The sequence below is a fragment of the Nerophis lumbriciformis genome, linkage group LG15, assembly GCF_033978685.3.
Source record: "Nerophis lumbriciformis linkage group LG15, RoL_Nlum_v2.1, whole genome shotgun sequence".
NCBI classification, from domain to species: domain Eukaryota; kingdom Metazoa; phylum Chordata; class Actinopteri; order Syngnathiformes; family Syngnathidae; genus Nerophis; species Nerophis lumbriciformis.
The window spans coordinates 2046841-2066642 of record NC_084562.2 but is presented as its reverse complement, the minus strand read 5'-3'; the positions used below and the strand labels follow the sequence as shown (position 1 = coordinate 2066642).

At 41.5% G+C, this 19802-nt stretch overlaps 1 protein-coding gene across 2 annotated transcripts; it reads left to right on the top strand.

The window, feature by feature from the left end:
- The first annotated feature begins 443 nt into the window (after positions 1-443).
- LOC133616026 (IST1 homolog) lies at positions 444-12839 on the top strand. 2 transcript variants are annotated; one of them, XM_061975010.1, is made up of 10 exons: positions 444-590; positions 4156-4259; positions 4354-4534; positions 4610-4697; positions 6371-6454; positions 6536-6646; positions 6727-6873; positions 7297-7392; positions 7820-7865; positions 11684-12839. In XM_061975010.1, exons 2-10 carry the CDS (start codon positions 4172-4174, stop codon positions 11842-11844), a joined length of 1002 nt encoding a protein of 333 aa, XP_061830994.1. In that variant the 5' UTR covers positions 444-590; positions 4156-4171; the 3' UTR covers positions 11845-12839. The 2 variants fall into 2 exon arrangements, with proteins under 2 accessions (XP_061830994.1, XP_061830995.1); XM_061975011.1 differs by lacking the exon at positions 7820-7865.
- The last annotated feature ends 6963 nt before the right edge of the window (positions 12840-19802 follow it).

Genomic DNA, 19802 nt, shown 5'->3' with positions numbered 1-19802 from the left:
CTCAGGGCGGACACTCTTAACCACTAGGCATCAGGGATGTCAAACTCATTCTTATTGAGGGCCACATCGCAGTAATGGCTGCTTTCAGAGGGCCGCGTTTTAAAAATGTATTTACATTATGCATGCGGGTATTAACTTGTGATTAATCATGATTAATCGAAATGCATATGCTTTTGATTATTAGATGTTTTTATGTATAACTTGCTTTAAAGTCATAAATAAAGATGACAAGCAGATATTTAACTATTACTTTTTTATCTCACAAATATTGTTTTGCAATACAGGATATTATTTTAATTGGCATGATCAGATATTAAAGTTTAAAATATGCATTTTTTTCTGTCAAAATTGAAAGAAAGAATGCATTTAGTACAAAAAATACAAATATTTTGTTGAAACCTATTTTTTCCAGGCTTTCGCGGGTCACATTGAATGATGTGGCGGGCAGAACTGGGCCCCAGGCCTTGAATTTGATAGCTGTGCTTTACATCATGGTGTCATGTTACATACCCCAACAGGGGGGAAAAACGCATGACGTCACATAAATAAACGCGGAAGTGGCAATTGAGTTACTGTGAAGCTACTGACAGGTAAATCGTCGAATTCTACTTATTTGTGATCAAGCAAATTGTTTGTGGGTGCTTATTAGTGTTATTTTAACCTCTTAAAATAACCAGTGGATCGCACTTCTCTAGGATCGAGCGAGCGCTATGTAGCTTGGCCATCTTAGTAGCTCGCTGTCAAGAGAAAATTAGCAACGGCAATTATTTATTTTCGTCAAAATCGAACGCACCCTCGCGTGTTTTTACTTTACGTGCTTATAAAACTTGGGTCTATGGAGAAAATAATAACCTCGGTTTGTAATAACACCACGTAAACTCCCTGGTTAAAACGCCGTGCGGGGCTTATGTTGTTGCTAGCATAACTGAGCTAGGCTAGGCCTAGCCAACAAGCTACTGTAGTTTACCAAGGTTAGTCTTAGTGTCGGTTCAAAAGCAAGCGTTTTTTTGTACAAACCCTTCAGTTTTTTGCTGTGTTGATATATATATATATATATATATATATATGTGTATGTGTGTGTGTGTGTGTGATTCATAAAACACAGGTGGGCTTTAATTGGGGACAAAAGCCAACGTTTTTAAATGTCAGCCAAGAGTAGTTATTGCTGTTGTGTACTTATTATTCCCTGCTAACTTTATTTTGCGCGAACAAGTGCAAGTAATAATAGGGAATAAGGACATATTCCCCCCCCCATACATCAATTTATGGTAAAACATAAACACATCAAAGCTGGAAATGTAGCGCGTCATTATAAACCCGTCCAGTAGATCAGTGTTTTTCAACCTTTTTTGAGCCGCGGCACATTTTTGTCATTGAAAAAATGCGGAGGCACACCACCAGCAGAAAACATAAAAACATTAAACTCAGCAGTTGATATTGACAATTAAAAAGTTGTTCTCGCGAGTTTTGGATAAGAATTCAAACCATTACCAACCATGCACGACTATAGCTCTTGTCTCAAAGTACTGTCACATCATGCTGTGACTTATTTTGGGTTTTTGGTGTCTTCCTGTGTGTAGTGTTTAGTTCTTGTCTTGCACTCTTATTTTGGTGGTTTTTCCTGTTTTGTTGGTATTTTCCTGTAGAAGTTGGATGTCTTCTGTATGTTTTCTTTTAGCAAACAAGGCTATTTAAGTTGTCGCTATCCTTCTTTGCGGGGACATTGTTGAAATCATCAAGATACCTTTTTTTTTTGTCATGTTCGGATGTACTTTGTGGACGCTGTCTTTGCTCCACAGTAAGTCTTTGCTGTCGTCCAGCATTCTGTTTTTGTTTACTTTGCAACCAGTTCAGTTTTAGTTTCGTTTTGCATAGCCTTCCCTAAGCTTCAACGCCTTTTCTTAGCGGCACTCGCATTTTGTTTATTTTTGGTTTAAGCATTAGATACCTTTTTACCTGCACGCTGTCGTCTGCATATTGTGATCACAACAAACCATGTTTCCGACATCTACAAAGCAATTAGCTACCGGCTGCCACCTACTGATATGGAAGAGTACAACATGGTTACTCTGCCGCATTCTAGACAGCACCGACACTCAACAACGGCACATTTGCAGATTATTATTATTGGTTTGCAAAAAATATTTTTAACCCAAATAGGCAAAATTACATATTCTCCCACGGCACACCAGCCTGTATCTCACGACACACTAGTGTGCCGCGGCACAGTGGTTGAAAAACACTGCAGTAGATGTATGTGAATATTCCTATTTAGTAGACTTGTACAGTAGATGACATCATCCACAGCACCTCCATCCATCCATTTTCTACCGCTTATTCCCTTTGGGGTCGCGGGGGGCGCTGGAGCCTATCTCAGCTACAATCGGGCGGAAGGCGGGGTACACCCTGGACAAGTCGCCACCTCATCGCAGGGCCAACACAGATAGATAGACAGACAACATTCACACTCACATCCACACACTAGGGCCAATTTTTAGTGTTGCCAATCAACTTATCCCCAGGTGCATGTCTTTGGAAGTGGGAGGAAGCCGGAGTACCCGGAGGGAACCCACGCAGTCACGGGGAGAACATGCAAACTCCACACAGAAAGATCCCGAGCTCGGGATTGAACCCAAGACTACTCAGGACCTTCGTATTGTGAGGCAGATGCACTAACCCCTCTGCCACCGCCTCGTCTGAGAAAAATATAAATTCTTTAAAATATGTTATGAGTTTTGCCAATTTGGCAACAAAGATTTTTAGCAAGCGTTCAGAACCCTCTCGATCAGAGTAATGCTGAGTGCCAAGCAGGGAGGTAATGGGTCCCATTTTTATAGTCTTTGGTATGACTCGGCCGGGGTTTGAACTCACAACCTACCGATCTCAGGGCGGACACTCTAACCACTAGGCCACTGAGTAGGTGTACACTTATAGCATATAAGAATATTCTATTACTGTTAAGCAAACTATAAATAAGAAAACACGCCAAAACATGTGTCCTTTATCATAGCTACACGTATGACAAAAAAACGTGTGAAAATGAGTGGTATTAAGTGAGGTAAGATGAATTAAATGCGCTTGACAGTTCATTGCTCCTGCCAAATGAATTGCACTGAATGGAGCGGATCACCACTCCAAGATGGCGTCTCGTCAGCGCCAGTAGGCAGTAGCGGTCGATGCTGCGTCTACTTATAAGATGTCTATGCACAGGACAATACCGGAACCATTGTAAGGGGAAGTTAAGGGCAGGGGCAGGGGACACAGGATATGATGACATGTGTTGTGTGTTGGACACCTAGAAGTGGGAAAAGTAAGAGCGGGAATAAAAGGCAGAGAAAGACAATAAGCTTTATTTTGGTGTATTATTAAGCTTAGATTGCTAATAAGTGAACTATTAAGTTATAAACACTGCTATAGATCAGGGGTGTCAAAACGTACGGCCCGTAGGCTGGATCAGGCCCGGGGGCCGGATCAGGTTTTGCCCGGCCCGCGGGATGAGTTTGCTCAGTATAGCATTTTTGAATGATAGAAACTACTGTTCTAAATGTGTCCACTAGATGTCGCAATAACGATTCTTTGTATCATTGTAGATGATGCTACATATGGAAAAAAATAAATAAACCACATGTTAGTACATCAGTCGAGGAAAATGAGCAAACTACATAAATAACATCCTGTAATTTGATTTTAATATTTTTTTTATCTTGATGGATTGAAAATTAACACCAATGAGTTGATTGATGAACATTATCACATAATTTAATCAGAAAGTATACATAACGACAAATGAAGATAGAATACTATTAACCGCAACATGTAAGTGTAAAAAAAACCCAACAACATTATGATTTGTACATTTTCTGAATGTGCTTGTTCTATTTTTAAATAAAGAAAACAATCTGAATTTGTCTTTATTTTTAAGTTAATGTACCATGATTTTGCCAGTCCGGCCCACTCGGGAGTAGATTTTTGTCCATGTGGCCCCCGATCTAAAATGAGTTTGACACCGCTGCTCTAGATTGTCTTTATTTTAAAAAGCGACTAACAACCTTTTTCTGACCTTATTGGAGAATAATGGGGACTATAAAACATTAGCCGATATGACTAGACAAGGTTAGGTTGAATAGACTCAACACGTTTTACTCTTGTCCACAGATCAGAGCCACCAGTGATGCTCGGCGGAGGCTTCAAATCGGAGAGGTTAAGAGTCAACCTCCGGCTTGTCATCAACCGACTCAAACATCTTGAGAACAAGAAAAGTGAGTGTTGGGATAATAAGAGCAACAATACAAAAATAAAAAATGGGGTGGTTTCATGTTTCCCTGTTTTTCCTCCTATCATTTTACAATGTAGCTGAGCTTGCTCAGAAGGCTCGCAAGGAGATTGCAGATTACCTGTCATCGGGAAAAGATGAGCGGGCGCGGATCCGTGTGGAGCACATCATCAGGGAGGACTATTTGGTTGAAGCCATGGAGATTCTGGAGCTTTACTGTGACTTGCTGCTGACACGCTTTGGCCTCATTCAATCAATGAAGTAAGTGGTTGTCTTTGCGATCTTTAGTTATAAATATCCATCTGTCCAGTTAAATAATTGTGTGGTTATAATCAGGGAGCTGGATCCGGGCTTGCAGGAGGCGGTGTCCACCCTTATCTGGGCAGCTCATCGCCTCCAGTCAGAGGTAGCAGAATTAAAGATTGTAAGTAATCCTTTAAAAAAAAAAAAAAGCACATACCAACATGTTCACATGTATTTGTTTGTGTAAGCTAAATCTTCTACTCCAGAACTGCATGCACACAAAATGTTGAAAGTTACTCAATACGTGCACTAGGGCTGGACGATATGGACGAAAAAGTATATCTCGATATATTTTTACTGAAACTCAATATATAACTCGATATATTTTCCGGTGAAAGTATACATATAAAGATATTCATTTTTGAGCGAGATTCACTGAAATTGAACTGAATGACAACTGTACTGTAAACAGTCAGTGGCACTTTTATTAACCCAGTAAGTCAAGATGGGTATTAACAGCACAGAAAATAAACAGTTTAAGTAGCACAGAATTACATAACATAAATAAGATACTACGTAAAATCAATAACATGAGTGTGCATGTAATACAAAATGTATCAAACTCGGATAAAAAATAAATTTGCGGGCAGGCACTTTTTAATTACCAGTCGACGATGTAATGGACTGTCACACACGTACACGGTTGTGATCAGCGCCAAGTAAGTGGCTTTACTTAATTGTGCAGCTATGATCTTCCTCACTTCGGCATACATTTTTCGGCAAATGTATGCCAAAATGGCAACTCGAGAACAGTTTTGATTTGGGCTTACATGGTAAACAACTTAAATGAAGTGAAGTGAATTATATTTATATAGCGCTTTTCTCTAGTGACTCAAAGCACTTTACATCGTGAAACCCAATATCTAAGTTACATTTAAATCGGTGTGGGTGGCACTGGGAGCAGGTGGGTAAAGTGTCTTGCCCAAGGACACAACGGCAGTGACTAGGATGGCGGAAGCGGGGATCGAACCTGGAACCATGAAGTTGCTGGCACGGCTGCTCTACCGACCGAGCTATACCGGTAGAGCTCGGTTGAATGTTTTATCCAAACGCATACATTTGTCCAAATGTAGCCAAGTAGACGCATTGTGGGTTTCCTGGACGTCATCTACATCCTTATAAGAAAAATCTAAGGAAGAGAATTCCTCTGCCATCTTCCACTAGTTTATTTAATATATAAATCGCCCGCTTGAATATTCCCTCTTCTCTTCTACGACTCTCGTCGTCATTTGGGATGTCTGTCGTGATTTCCCTTCCTGGTTCGATGACCCGCCCTATCTTGCCTCTAATTGGCCTGTATCTAATGTTTTGCCCTAATCTCAACCAATCGTGACTTATCATAGTAAACAACCAACCAATCATGTCTTGGAAGGAGGAAGGGGAGTGGTTTAATAGCCCAACGGAGTGTTGAGAGGGAGTGGGAAGCGGGGGAGAATCAAGGAACACAACAAATAAGCGGTGTTTGGTCATTTTAATGTGAAATAAATTATATCGATATTACGAAATTTTCTTAATTCATATCTTGTTTAAAAATATATCGATATATCTTACAAACTCGATATATTGCCCAGCTCTAACATGCACCAATACTGTGTTCGCGCTACTTTGTTTTAAATGTTGCAAAAAATGCATGTTAAGTTAATTGAAGAGTCGGAATTGCAGATAGGTTTGAATCTGAGTTGAATGGTTTTGTCTTTGTGTGCCCTGCGATTCCCAGGACATGCATTTTTGGTAGTAATACTGATTGATATCAGTCTGTCTATTTGAATTTAGATTTTCTATTTCTTCTTGTAGGTATCAGACCAGTTATGTGCAAAATATAGCAAGGAGTATGGCAAGCTGTGCAGGTCAAACCAGATTGGAACAGTTAATGAAAGAGTAAGCATCTTTTTCCAGAGTATGTAGCCAATATAATAATAAATTGCATCTAATCTGATACAACATTTTATATGTTTTCAGCTGATGCACAAGCTGAGTGTGGAGGCCCCTCCCAAGATCTTGGTAGAGCGCTACCTGATTGAGATAGCCAAGAACTATAATGTGCCGTATGAACCCGATGCCCTGGTCCGGGTAGGCATTAAAAAATTTGCTAGTCAGGATGATGTAATTTGTTGTGTATGCTTACTGTTGTGTCACTTTTTCCCTGACAGCCTGAGGTGAATCATGGGGAAGAAGCTGACCTGATTGATGTGAACAATTACAAGAAGTCTGGAGGAGGAGGAGGAGGAGGTTTTACTGCTCCTGCCATGCCCATGCCTATGTCTGCACCTTTCAACTACCCACCTCCCAAAGGAGCAGTAAGATATATCTTAAATTGCTTTGCACTTTTAATTTAAAACCTCAATTTAATAACGTAATTTGTTCATGGACAGGTTTCATAAATAGAAAAGTTTATAAATTAAAGCAATATTCTCCATAAGAAACAATGTAAACATGAATAATGTTGACAAAAGTTCTAATTTTAGTAAAAGTTTGTAAACTTTAAGTATAATATAAAGTAGTTAATTACACATTTGGCTCAGCCCACAGACTGGTAACCGGGCTGTAGTTTGGTGATTTTTTTAAATTAACGTCAAATCAATTATTGCACTATTGCTGTAATACAAACAATATCCTGAATGTCCCCACTGCGTTTCATACAGCCTGAGCAAGCATGTTTGTGTTCAGGAATCAGAACAATACATTCACTGCGTTTGCGTCGTGTTTTTGTTTACCTCCAGGAACCACCCAATCCACCCATTGGATTCAGCTTAACGCAACCCATGGGAGGAGGGCAGCCCCCTCAGCTGCCCACTTCTCCCCCCACATACGAGTCTGTAAGTGAATAAACTCTTCCCATTCATGACCCCTTTCAGTGCCCGCAGAGTGACAAGACGGACAAAACATCACTCAGGGAAGAGCAGTTCACTTAGCTTGCGCCTCTGCTTCTGCATTTCTTCCGGGGCAGGCTTGCTTTCTCTTCTTTATGCACATAAATGGTCAGCATGCATCTGAAGAAGGCAGCATAAATTGTTTGTATTCTAACTACTAACAAAAAGGAGTCGAAGACCTGGGATTTTATTGGACAGTACTGGAGTTAAAATAAATTAAAAAAACAGTCTCATGCTCACTCAGGTGATGGTTTCCCAGGAGCATTTGCCTTTTGCTTATATTCTTACTTTAAGCACTAGCATAACATAACATTACCTACACTGTGTATAAGGCAATGGACACTGTCACACAAACAAACCTCTTCTGTTTTAGATTGATGACCTAACACACAGAAACGTTCTTCCTTTCCAGGCCACAGGTGAGTCCAACCAACAATTGTAGCTATGGAATATAATTTACAATAGATTATAACTTTATTGTCATTGCCACTTAACTCAACTCAACTCAACTGCCCAAGAGCAGACATACGGAACAATAAACACTTACAGGGGTATACAGGGCCGAAAGACTGATGGATCGCCACCTATGGGAAGCACCCCGTAAAATAGGTAGGAAAGGTAAACATGGTGGTGAGGGGGAGAAGCAGATCCCAAACTAGCCCCCCTGGGTGGGCTCAGTTTTAGATCATAAAGAAACCTCCAGTACTCTGGAAGCGGCGGGGTTCTTGGTTTAAGATCATAAAAAACCTGGGGAGGGTAGTGTGTGCGTGATTGTAGTAGTGGTTCATGGGTGCACGTTTTATCTGTAAGCCTGCAGGTCACTCCGCTCGGTGTCCACAAACAGTGACAACATCACAGGTGTTCTTGAAGAATGGGGGAGGGTTTCAGAGCATCTTTCACTGCACTGGTCTAACTGGGATGTTTACAGCACAACCTTGCCTAGGTCATTTACAGAGGGAGCCAAATTGTAGATAAGGATTGTTATTGGTTTCGGGCGAGCAAACGCATTACAATGGACTTGTCTGATGTAATTGTCCATTCTGGTTCTCAAATTGATCATAATTTTGCGTGCAAATCTCCGAGATGTTATCCAATTTGCGATTAAATTCTGAGCTGGCCAAAGTCTGAGTGCCCACAGCTCTACCAATACCATCCATCGCGATGGGCAGCCTTTGGGCTCCTTGAACGGCTGCCATCGTCTTCTGAATTTGTTGGTACACCAGAGCGTTGCTCAATGCAATCAGCAGATGCCCTGTTATCACAGTTCCAAATAGATACAGTAGATATCTTTCACGTTCTCAACAGAAAGAACTGACAGCCACAGGACTCAACACTTCTCCCAAGAGTCCCTCATCTATCCAGCAGCAAATGTCCCATCAAGACAGGCAGATTCCCCTGAACCTGTGTTTGTCGTCAAGAAGATCTTATCAATTGAGTTGAGCCTCAAGTTAATCAAGTCCATTTTTGGATTTTCGGACAACAGTGCAAAAGAGAGGCTCTTAGAAAGTTAAGACAAGACAATAAGCAAAGCAAAAGTGATAACGGAGAGATGAGGGAAATACAACCGCCTTCAATGAGAGCTAGACAGGGAAAAAAGGGTAGTAATACTGTGTAAAATGCAAATTTTGGAGGTCCACAGACATTTAGTGGTCAACAATTAGTGGAAATATAGAGACACCATGGAGAGAAAGGTGTTCTAAGGGAACTCTGAATACTTGCTAAATATAGGGACAAAGTTGCTAAGTTGGCAACACTGATATGTCATTTTATTTCCAGACAGATGTTTCAAAAACATTTAAAGTTATGCTGACATTAACACCATGTAAATATTAGTAAGTAAATGCTGATTATAACTATTATCACATATGTTTGACAAAACAGTGTGTCGGGTAATGCAATGATTGAATAAGCATTTCAAAACCTAAAGTAGATAAATGTAGGACATCAGTGTTTTTCTTTGATAAATCTTTATTCACTTCCATTGCATGTAGGATCAAAATCTAGTACTTCACATTTGTGCCATAACTCCAGTAAGTGCGTACACCAGGTACAAAGTGTTCTCACGCTAGGTTTGTGTTTTTATTAGAAATGATCGGGATCAAATCGGGGCAGATATTTTCTTCTTTTTAACTGATCGGTGATTGGCTGATGAGCTGCTTAGCCAAGCCAATCTTTAGCACAGCTGTGTCGCAGTTAGGGCTGCAATGGTTCATCGAGTAAATTGATTAATTCAATTAGAAAAAAGCATTGATTTGTATTGTGTTGCTTCGATAATGTGTTGAATGAGTAAAATAGGAACAAGACTGCTCCAATAGAGAGCAGCACCGGTGATGTGGCCTGTGTGTGCATGTGGGGGGAGGGTACAACGAAGGGATGATAAAGAGAGATTACTCAAAGGAAAATGACGAGAGAAAAGCTGTCAAAGGTTTCACGATCATTTATTTTTCTTGTTTGTGTTACAAAATAAGTTTTGGGGTCGTTTTTGTTATTGTTTACAAACTCGGGGAGTAATTCTCTGCTGTGAAGACGTCTCTGCTTTCCAGGTCCCTCTCCACATCTGCATACAGCGTTAATGTTGCATTTAATTAAAGTAGTGGCATTAAACGTAATTTGTGTTCAAGCATTATTGACAAACCTAAAATGTTGTAGTTGATAGTGGATTTGTATTGCTGTACTTTACTTTTTTGATAAAGTTTATTAAGTATTTAGGCAATAGGATTCAGTGTTGAGTTAGTTACTGAAAACCAGTAACTAGTTACAGTTACTAGTTACTCAGTTGCTAACTCAGTTACTTACACCAAAAAGCTGTGAAAAGTAACTATTTAGTTACTTCTTTTTTTTTTTTTTTTAATTTAAGGCTCCATTAATGCCCTTTTAGCCTTAATTTCAGTACTGTTATTGCACTGGAGAATAATACAATCTGTTGATCAACTTGACATGCATTTGCATCACTGAACTCTGCTAAGCAATGTGGTCTACATACAACACACAAAGACAAACATATGTTTCAAAGGGCCAATTTATTTTGGGCCAGAACAAATTGACAAAACTATTTTAAATAGCTGCAACATAACATACATAAGTAACAAACCGCATAATAACCACATGTCACAACATAGCTGTAAACCTTTCTTCACCCAAGGAAGGCACACTTGACATGATTATGTCATGTCACTATATACAGCACACATACTGCTATACACACGCCTAACCATGCTTTTTTCTCTCTCAAGGAATTGTGAAATAAAATCGGGTCTTCCTGAGATCAACACTGTACTGAAGCCCAGAACACTCTACGCATTTCCCCAGTTTTAGTTTAGAGAAAAGGAAAGATTGGCCTGGCCCACTAGGACCCCTCTTTATGTTTTATAGTCTATACATTTAGAGTGATGTGATAATCAAACACTCTAGAAGTCTAGAATGAAAGAGTACATAAGATAATTGACAGAGTGTGTGTACCTTCAGTGATGAATGATGAGCAGAGGCAGAGTTTTGAGTGTTTTCTTTAGCTTGCTTTCCATGTTTATGTACTCACTGTCCACAGTGTCCAGCTGCCTGAAAGCGGGTGATTCCACTGTAGAAATAGCCTGCATGTCTTCTAGCACACATGCTGCAATGGCTCTATCAATGTTGTCCTGGCTAGCAGTCCCTCTGTTAACATACAGCCGCTGTGTGTCTCTCTTTACTAGCTTTGTTGAAGCATGTTGCTTTTGTAGGTGTTTCAGCAGATTTGAATTCCTGTTTTGGGCAGTAGATAGGATTTTTGATCCAAGACACAACTTACATTTAACTAAAATGTTATTTTCTTCGTGCTCGACAAAAGAAAAGTAGTGAGAATATCTCCATGTTAAGAAACTCGGCTCCGGCTCCGCCATGTCTTGTTAGTAAACACAGACACGTCCCCCCGCCCCACACACACACCTACACAGAGCGCGTGGCGCGCCTCTTCCTTGTGACACAGGAACATTCAGAAAGACGACACCGCAGCAATAAAACACACTCAGATCTTCTCAGTTTCTAGCCGACACTATATAAAAAATAACGTAAAATAACGCAGTAACGCATCATGTAGTAACGGTAACTGAGTTACTGAATATAAAAAATAACGCGTTAGAATACTAGTTACCGCCGAAAATAAAGGCGTTACAGTAACGCGTTACTTTGTAAAGCGTTAGTCCCAACACTGATAGGATTTAAGTCCCGGCGATGCTTACAGCCACTCTGTATTTTGCTGCAGGTCCTTCACCACAAATATTTGACAACAACGCTCTCCCAGAGCTTCCTTCTGTGCCCGACACGCTCCCGTCATCCTCCTTGGGCGGGAAAACCACAACTTCGGACGACATCGACTTTGATGATCTGACAAGACGCTTTGAAGAGCTGAAGAAGAAGACCTAAGAGTTATGTTTTTTATCATTGACATCAGAAGGAAAACATGCTCAAAGCTCAAAATTGACTAAACATACATACTGTATAACATGATACATTTAATCTTAGCTCATATAGAATATTTTGCTCTGAGTTTATGATAGCGCACTCAAGTTTCTAATCAGCTATTTCCTGTCAGGTAGACCAGTATACATTTTACTTCCTAGAGTTATTTACATATAATTATTCCTGTTTCATATTGCCTCGCCTCACTATTTTAACATCCACCTTTTGATGGTTTGACTTATGTATTTATGTTTCAAATAACAGACAAGCCTTGGTTATTTGCACGGGATGTTACTGTCAATGGACCACGTTTGCCTAGTTGTTCATCTCTCACCAGAGGCCTTGCCAGTCTGTAAATGGATAGCGCGTCATGCATTTGCTGGCCATCAAGACTGAATACAAGTCCAATTTTCTACAGTTTATGCGTCACTTTATTTACTGTACCCGTGAACAGTTTGGTGATGTTTATGTTTGCTTGTGAGAATGTATCAATGTTGCTGTCATGTACAGTACATGCCATGTGTCCTCTAGCCCAATGTTACCCAACCTTGATGGATCCAAGGCACATAATTTGCATTAGAAATCTCATGCACACTCCCAAACAAAAATATCACAAAAAGTAATAGGTACCTTCTGCCATCTAATGGAAGCGCATAATTGTTTTGCCTGTCACTACATGTTGCTAGTATAGATAGATGGAAACAATAATTTGAGATGTTTGGACAAATGAAAGTTAATTTGGGTCATTTTTAATTTCAAGGCACACAAATGTGCCACAATACAGTGGTTGAGATTCACTTCTTGAACTAAGCCGCGCTCATTTCAGCTTGTACGGCTAAGCCTTGGAAAAAATGTCACAATGTTAATGACCCTAGCGAAAATGCTTCCCTCACTTGCTTTCTGTATTGGACTATTGAATGTTTTCCCTACTTAATTAAAGTCTATTTGGAATGGCAAAAGTATTGTGCTGTTTTTTATAGGCAATAATCTCCCCACATTATTATGATACACATATACATTGTGTTGGTAAGTTTGGTAGCTAGTTTTGTATTAAGTTGACAAATAAAAATACTCCAAGTTCATAAACCAGTGGAAATGGTTTTATAGGCCACAGTTACAAATAGCATTAAAAATCATATTACCTGCTACAGTTTTGAAGGTTTGGAAAAATAGTTTGGTTACGTTTGGCTGGCTGGATTAAAAAGTTTTAACAGACCGTGTGTGTGGTTTATGTCAGGGGTTCTTAACCTTTCTGACCTTAGGGCCCACTCAAATGTCAACACTGAATTCGTAATCTTACTGATGATTTTAATCATATTCAATAATTACTTACAGTTTAACGGGATAAACTATCAAATTATATGAAACCATGTGTTAATTGCCAAGATTATTACCAAGACTTAGGTCAGGGTGATCACAAAATTAAATAGTAACGAAACATACTGCAAAAGAAAGGACTCAGAAAAAGGAAAAAATTAATTTGCAATTAAAATAATTACATTCTAACTAACCCGCGACCCCGAAGGGAATAAGCGGTAGAAAATGGATGGATGGACATTCTAACTAAATTATTGATGAATAATATTTTAATGATATATATGTGTTGTTAAATATAATGTCAATAAAATTTAAGTGCAAATGAAAAAAAAAATTCTAACTGAATAAATAATATTTTAATAACATTCAAACTTAGTTCTGTGAGGTGGAAGCGATTTTCAGCGGTGAGCTCATAACGAGTGTTAGATGAACCATGTGATTTTGAATCTCTGGGCATTCGATCGACTGTTTGGTTTAGACTTACAATCTAAGTCTATGAGCGCGAACTGATGAAGCCTACTTGGATGAGAGGCGAAACGTCTTTCAAGACAAACCAAACAGTCCAGTTGTGATCGATTGAATGCCCTGAGATCACAATGACCTGGATGAATGAGAACATTCATAGACATGTGATTTTGAAGCACTCCATCATCCAGCACCATCCAGTTCTGAAGAGTCGGACAGCTTTCGTGAACAAAAGACTCAAAGAGTAGTTGGGGACAGGTGGAGTACTTTTCTTAGCTGTTTTTGAAGTGTAGGATTATATTTAACTTACTTATGAGACACAAGTGAGCAATAAAATTAGCCTGAAACAAGGGGATTACTTTTTCATAATTGATGATAGTGCACTGAAAGGTTTCTGCTTACTGAAACAAGTTGAAGAAAGAACTGATAGAAATGCTTTATTTCAACTTTTAAATTATGCGGCTTCTGCTTATTGACTTAAAGGCCTACTGAAACCCACTGCTACCGACCACGCAGTCTGATAGTTTATATATCAATGATGAAATCTTAACATTGCAACACATGCCAATACGGCTTAGCTTATTAAAGTGCAATTTTAAATTTCGCGCGAAATATCCTGCTGAAAACGTCTCGGTATGATAACGCCTGCGTGTGACGTCACGGATTGTGGAGGACATTTTGGGACAGCATGGTGGCCAGCTATTAAGTCGTCTGTTTTCATCGCAAAATTCCACAGTATTCTGGATATCTGTGTTGGTGAATCTTTTGCAATTTTTTCAATGAACAATCGAGACAGCAAAGAAGAAAGCTGTAGGTGGGAAGCGGTGTATTGCGGCCGGAATGCAGTAACACAAACACAGCCGGTGTTTCATTGTTTACATTCCCGAAAGATGACAGTCAAGCTTTACCATTAGTCTGTGGAGAACTGGGACAACAGAGACTCTTACCAGGAGGACTTTGAGTTGGATACGCTGACGCGGTACCGTGAGTACGCATGCAGCTCCGGCTTCCAAACATTTGATCGCTTGCCCGTATGTGCGTGCTGCTATGTGCATGTCACGTACGTAACTTTGGGGAAATGTATGTGCTGTATGAACTTTGGAGAGGTGAACGGTACTTTGGGCTGTGGGATTGAGTGTGTTGTGCAGGTGTTTGAGTTGTATTGGCGGGATATATGGACGGGAGGGGGGAGGTGTTTGTTATGCGGGATTAGTTTGTGGAATATTAAATATAAGCCTGGTTGTGTTGTGGCTAATAGAGTATATATATGTCTTGTTTTTATTTACTGTTTTAGTCATTCCCAGCTGAATATCAGGTCCCACCCGCCTCTCACAGCATCTTCCCTATCTGAATCGCTCCCACTGCCCTCTAGTCCTTCACTCTCTCTTTCCTCATCCACAAATCTTTCATCCTCGCTCAAATTAATGGGGAAATCGTCGCTTTCTCGGTCCGAATCGCTCTCGCTGCTGGTGGCCATGATGTGCGGATGTGAGGAGCTCCACAACCTGTGACGCCACGCGCACATAGTCTGCTACTTCCGGTACAGGCAAGACTTTTTTATCAGCGACCAAACGTTGCGAACTTTATCGTCGATGTTCTCTACTAAATCCTTTCAGCAAAAATATGGCAATATCGCGAAATAATCAAGTATGACACATAGAATGGACCTGCTATCCCCGTTTAAATAAGAAAATCGCATTTCAGTAGGCCTTTAAAGTGCCAGTAGAGTGGAAAAACAAGTTGCCTCTATGTGGAAATTATTATCATATGTAACGGATGTATACGACACCAAAAGACTTTCAAAGTTTGCGGATAAATGGATATGATGAAAATAGTATCAATCTCACAGAAATTTTTTAGCCATTTTGAGAGATAATGAGGAAGTCACGTGATTACGTGGCGTCGCGCTACGAACAACAGAGCCCTTCCCCATCAACAACAATGCTAATCAACTAAACTTTGTGAAAGCCAACAACGATTACTTTTGGAAAGATTATCATCCAAGACCTCATATTTTTGAGCCCGAACATAAAGAGGACGAGCAATACATTTTAGAAGCCGCTTGATGGATGCAGTTTCATTGTGACGCAATAAAATCCGCAGCATTGCTAGGTGCTAAACATAACATAACAAACCAAAATAAAACAAACACTTACTGTAATATTTCCACTCTCGCTGGGATGCCGACTGATGGGACACTCACATAATCCAGTTTAGATAAAGAATTAATCACAATCCTCATAAAGGGTTAAAAAAAAGTTTCTGCAGAAGCGTCTTTTGGGGCCATCTCAGGGACGTGAAAGTCGACCAGCCTGTCGGTCCATGGCCACATTGGTCTACTATTGGTTGAGAGATCGATTAATTATCATCTAGAATTTACTTTTAGCAAGTTTGAGACAAAGCAGAAGCATCCGTCAGCTCAGTGTGTCAACAATAACGGCGTGAACTAGCATGAGCTCACTGCTATCAATGCGCCGCTAAAATAGTCCGTCTGCATTTGCGCTTATAATAACAATATCGCTCATATTTGGTTAATTTGCAGGTGACGACATGTAAATGGAGTAATGTTAGCACTTTCTAGATGTTTTTAGAAAGAGTATAATGAGCGCAACAGAGGACCCTCCATCTGTTGACTCAATTATCAGCTATTTATTTCAAATGCAAAAAAAAGCCAAGCATATGTGTTTTTGTCTTACAAAAGGATTGTGAATGATGAACACTACATCTCTTTCCAATTTTTGCGTATTTTCAGTATGACTGATCTGAAAAGATGGTCAGAGTGCAGAAGCGTCACTATCGTGATATCAATCTCCTAAAATAGTCGAAGGTATTTGGAGCGGAATATTCAATATGGCTGTCAGGTTCAAACACTGATGACATCTATTAACAGACAAGAAGCAAGGAATCATGCAGAGACAGAGTTCAATTTGGCTCAATGAGGAGAGGCGTATTGGGCTGTACTCTTAGTTACAGATACAACCTACGCTCTAAGGTCCAGACCCACGTGCTCCTCTATTTATTTGGGAGGTCCCTGGTTACATCACTGAGGCTTATTCATGAAATGGAAGTGTGCTGACACTCGTGATATCGCCCTGTCTCTGCTTTGTCTGCGTCACGGTACTCGATGTTCTGGACACAAACACTGATACGAGACGACTCGCAATCTTGGATTTGCAAGTTGTCCCTTTGCACAGATAGAAAAGTACAACTTCAGCACAATTGATGATAACTATAGCAACGGCCTTTAAGTATAAGAGTTGTGTGATAACTTACACAAAATTATTATAACAATGACTGACTGAATTTGTGGCATTTTGAGATGTTTGAACAGTGTTTTCACATACTATTTCTGTAGAGCCCATTCCTGTTTTTCCAAAAATACTACTAATTTATGTAAAAAATAAGTGATGTTGCAAATATGTTACATTGTTCAGGACTTATTTATTGTGTAAAACTAAACTAAACTAACTCAACTTGACACTTTTTACAAATTTACTTTGAATCGGACAAAATAAAAATATGAGTTGAAAACAGTGAAATGTATTGAGTGGCTTATTAGCATTTAAGCTAATTTGACAAATATGTCACGTCAGGCTTTCCATAGCAATTAAGGGCGAAAACCCTGGCAAGTTAAATAATATACAATAATAATAATAATATGTGAAATATAGTACAGTATATTAAATTGTAATAAACTGGCTTACATGACACATTTTGGGGAATAAACCTGGGATTTTTTTTTCTTTTTTCCCCATATCGCGGTGTAGAATTTACATACAACTTGAAACAGGACAACAGTAAACAGGACAAAAAGTAAACGTATCTACATAAAAAATACAGTTTTACTATTAATTAATTATACTAATAATAAATTAAAATTTTAAGCACCATTTTATACGAGCTGTTTTTTTTGTTTTTTTTAATTAATGTCTTTTTTTTATTTTCAAAAACTTTATTTATAATATTCAACATTTACATACACTCCTCTCTGAGCTGCCACCTTACCGTGGTAGAGGAGTTTGCGTGTCCCAATGATCCTAGGAGCTATGTTGTCCGGGGGATTCTATGCCCCCTGGTAGGGTCTCCCAAGGCAAACTGGTCCTAGGTGAGGGATCAGACAAAGAGCAGCTCGAAGACCTCGATGAAGAACACAAACAAAGGACCCAGATTTCCCTCGCCCGGACGTGGGTCACCGGGGCCCCCCTCTGGAGCCAGGCCCGGAGGTGGGGCACGATGGCGAGCGCCTGGTGGCCGGGCCTGTCCCCATGGGGCCCGGCCGGGCACAGCCCGAAGAGGCAACGTGGGTCCCCCCTCCAATGGGCTCACCACCCATAGCAGGGGCCATAGAGGTCGGGTGCAGTGTGAGCTGGGCGGCAGCCGAAGGCAGGGCACTTGGCGGTCCGATCCTCGGCTACATAAGCTGGCTCTTGGGACGTGGAACGTCACTTCGCTGGGGGGGAAGGAGCCTGAGCTAGTGCGTGAGGTGGAGAAGTTCCGGCTAGATATAGTCGGACTCACTTCGACGCACAGCAAGGGCTCTGGAACCACTTCTCTTGAGAGGGGCTGGACTCTCTTCCACTCTGGCGTTGCCGGCAGTGAGAGGCGACGGGCTGGGGTGGCAATTCTTGTTGCCCCTCGGCTCAAAGCCTGCACGTTGGAGTTCAACCCGGTGGACGAGAGGGTAGCATCCCTCCGCCTTCGGGTGGGGGGACGGGTCCTGACTGTTGTTTGCGTTTACGCGCCAAACGGCAGCTCAGAGTACCCACCCTTTTTTGATTCACTCGAGGGAGTACTGGAGAGTGCTCCCCCGGGTGATTCCCTCGTTCTACTGGGGGACTTCAACGCTCATGTTGGCAGCGACAGTGAAACCTGGAGAGGTGTGATTGGGAAGAATGGTCGCCCGGATCTGAACCCGAGTGGTGTTCTGTTATTGGACTTTTGTGCTCGTCACAGATTGTCGATAACAAACACCATGTTCAAACATAAGGGTGTTCATATGTGCACTTGGCACCAGGACACCCTAGGCCGCAGTTCCATGATCGACTTTGTAGTTGTGTCATCGGATTTGCGGTCTCATGTTTTGGACACTCGGGTGAAGAGAGGGGCGGAGCTTTCTACCGATCACCACCTGGTGGTGAGTTGGCTGCGATGGTGGGGGAGGATGCCGGACAGACCTGGCAGGCCCAAACGCATTGTGAGGGTTTGCTGGGAACGCCTGGCAGAGTCTCCTGTCAGAGAGAGTTTCAATTCCCACCTCCGGAAGAACTTTGAACATGTCCCGAGGGAGGTGCTGGACATTGAGTCCGAGTGGACGATGTTCCGTACCTCTGTTGTCGAGGCGGACGATTGGAGCTGTGGCCGCAAGGTAGTTGGTGCCTGTCGTGGCGGTAATCCTAGAACCCGTTGGTGGACGCCGGCGGTGAGGGATACCGTCAGGCTGAAGAAGGAGACCTATCGGGTTCTTTTGGCTCATGGGACTCCTGAGGCAGCAGACAGGTACCGACAGGCCAAGCGGTGTGCGGCTTCAGCGGTCGCGGAGGCAAAAACTCGGACATGGAAGGAGTTCGGGGAGGCCATGGAAAAAGACTTCCGGACGGCTTCGAAGCAATTCTGGACCACCATCCGCCGCCTCAGGAAGGGGAAGCAGTGCAGTGTCAACACCGTGTATGGTGGGGATGGTGCTCTGCTGACCTCGACTGCGGATGTTGTGGATCTGTGGAGGGAATACTTCGAAGACCTCCTCAATCCTACCAGCACGTCTTCCTATGAGGAAGCAGGGCCTGGGGAATCTGTGGTGGGCTCTCCTATTTCTGGGGCTGAGGTTGCCGAGGTAGTTAAAAAGCTCCTCGGTGGCAAGGCCCCGGGGGTGGATGAGATCCGCCCGGAGTTCCTTAAGGCTCTGGATGTTGTGGGGCTGTCTTGGTTGACAAGACTCTGCAACATCGCGTGGACATCGGGGGCGGTACCTCTGGATTGGCAGACCGGGGTGGTGGTTCCTCTCTTTAAGAAGGGGAACCGGAGGGTGTGTTCCAACTATCGTGGGATCACACTCCTCAGCCTTCCCGGTAAGGTCTATTCAGGTGTACTGGAGAGGAGGCTACGCCGGATAGTCGAACCTCGGATTCAGGAGGAACAGTGTG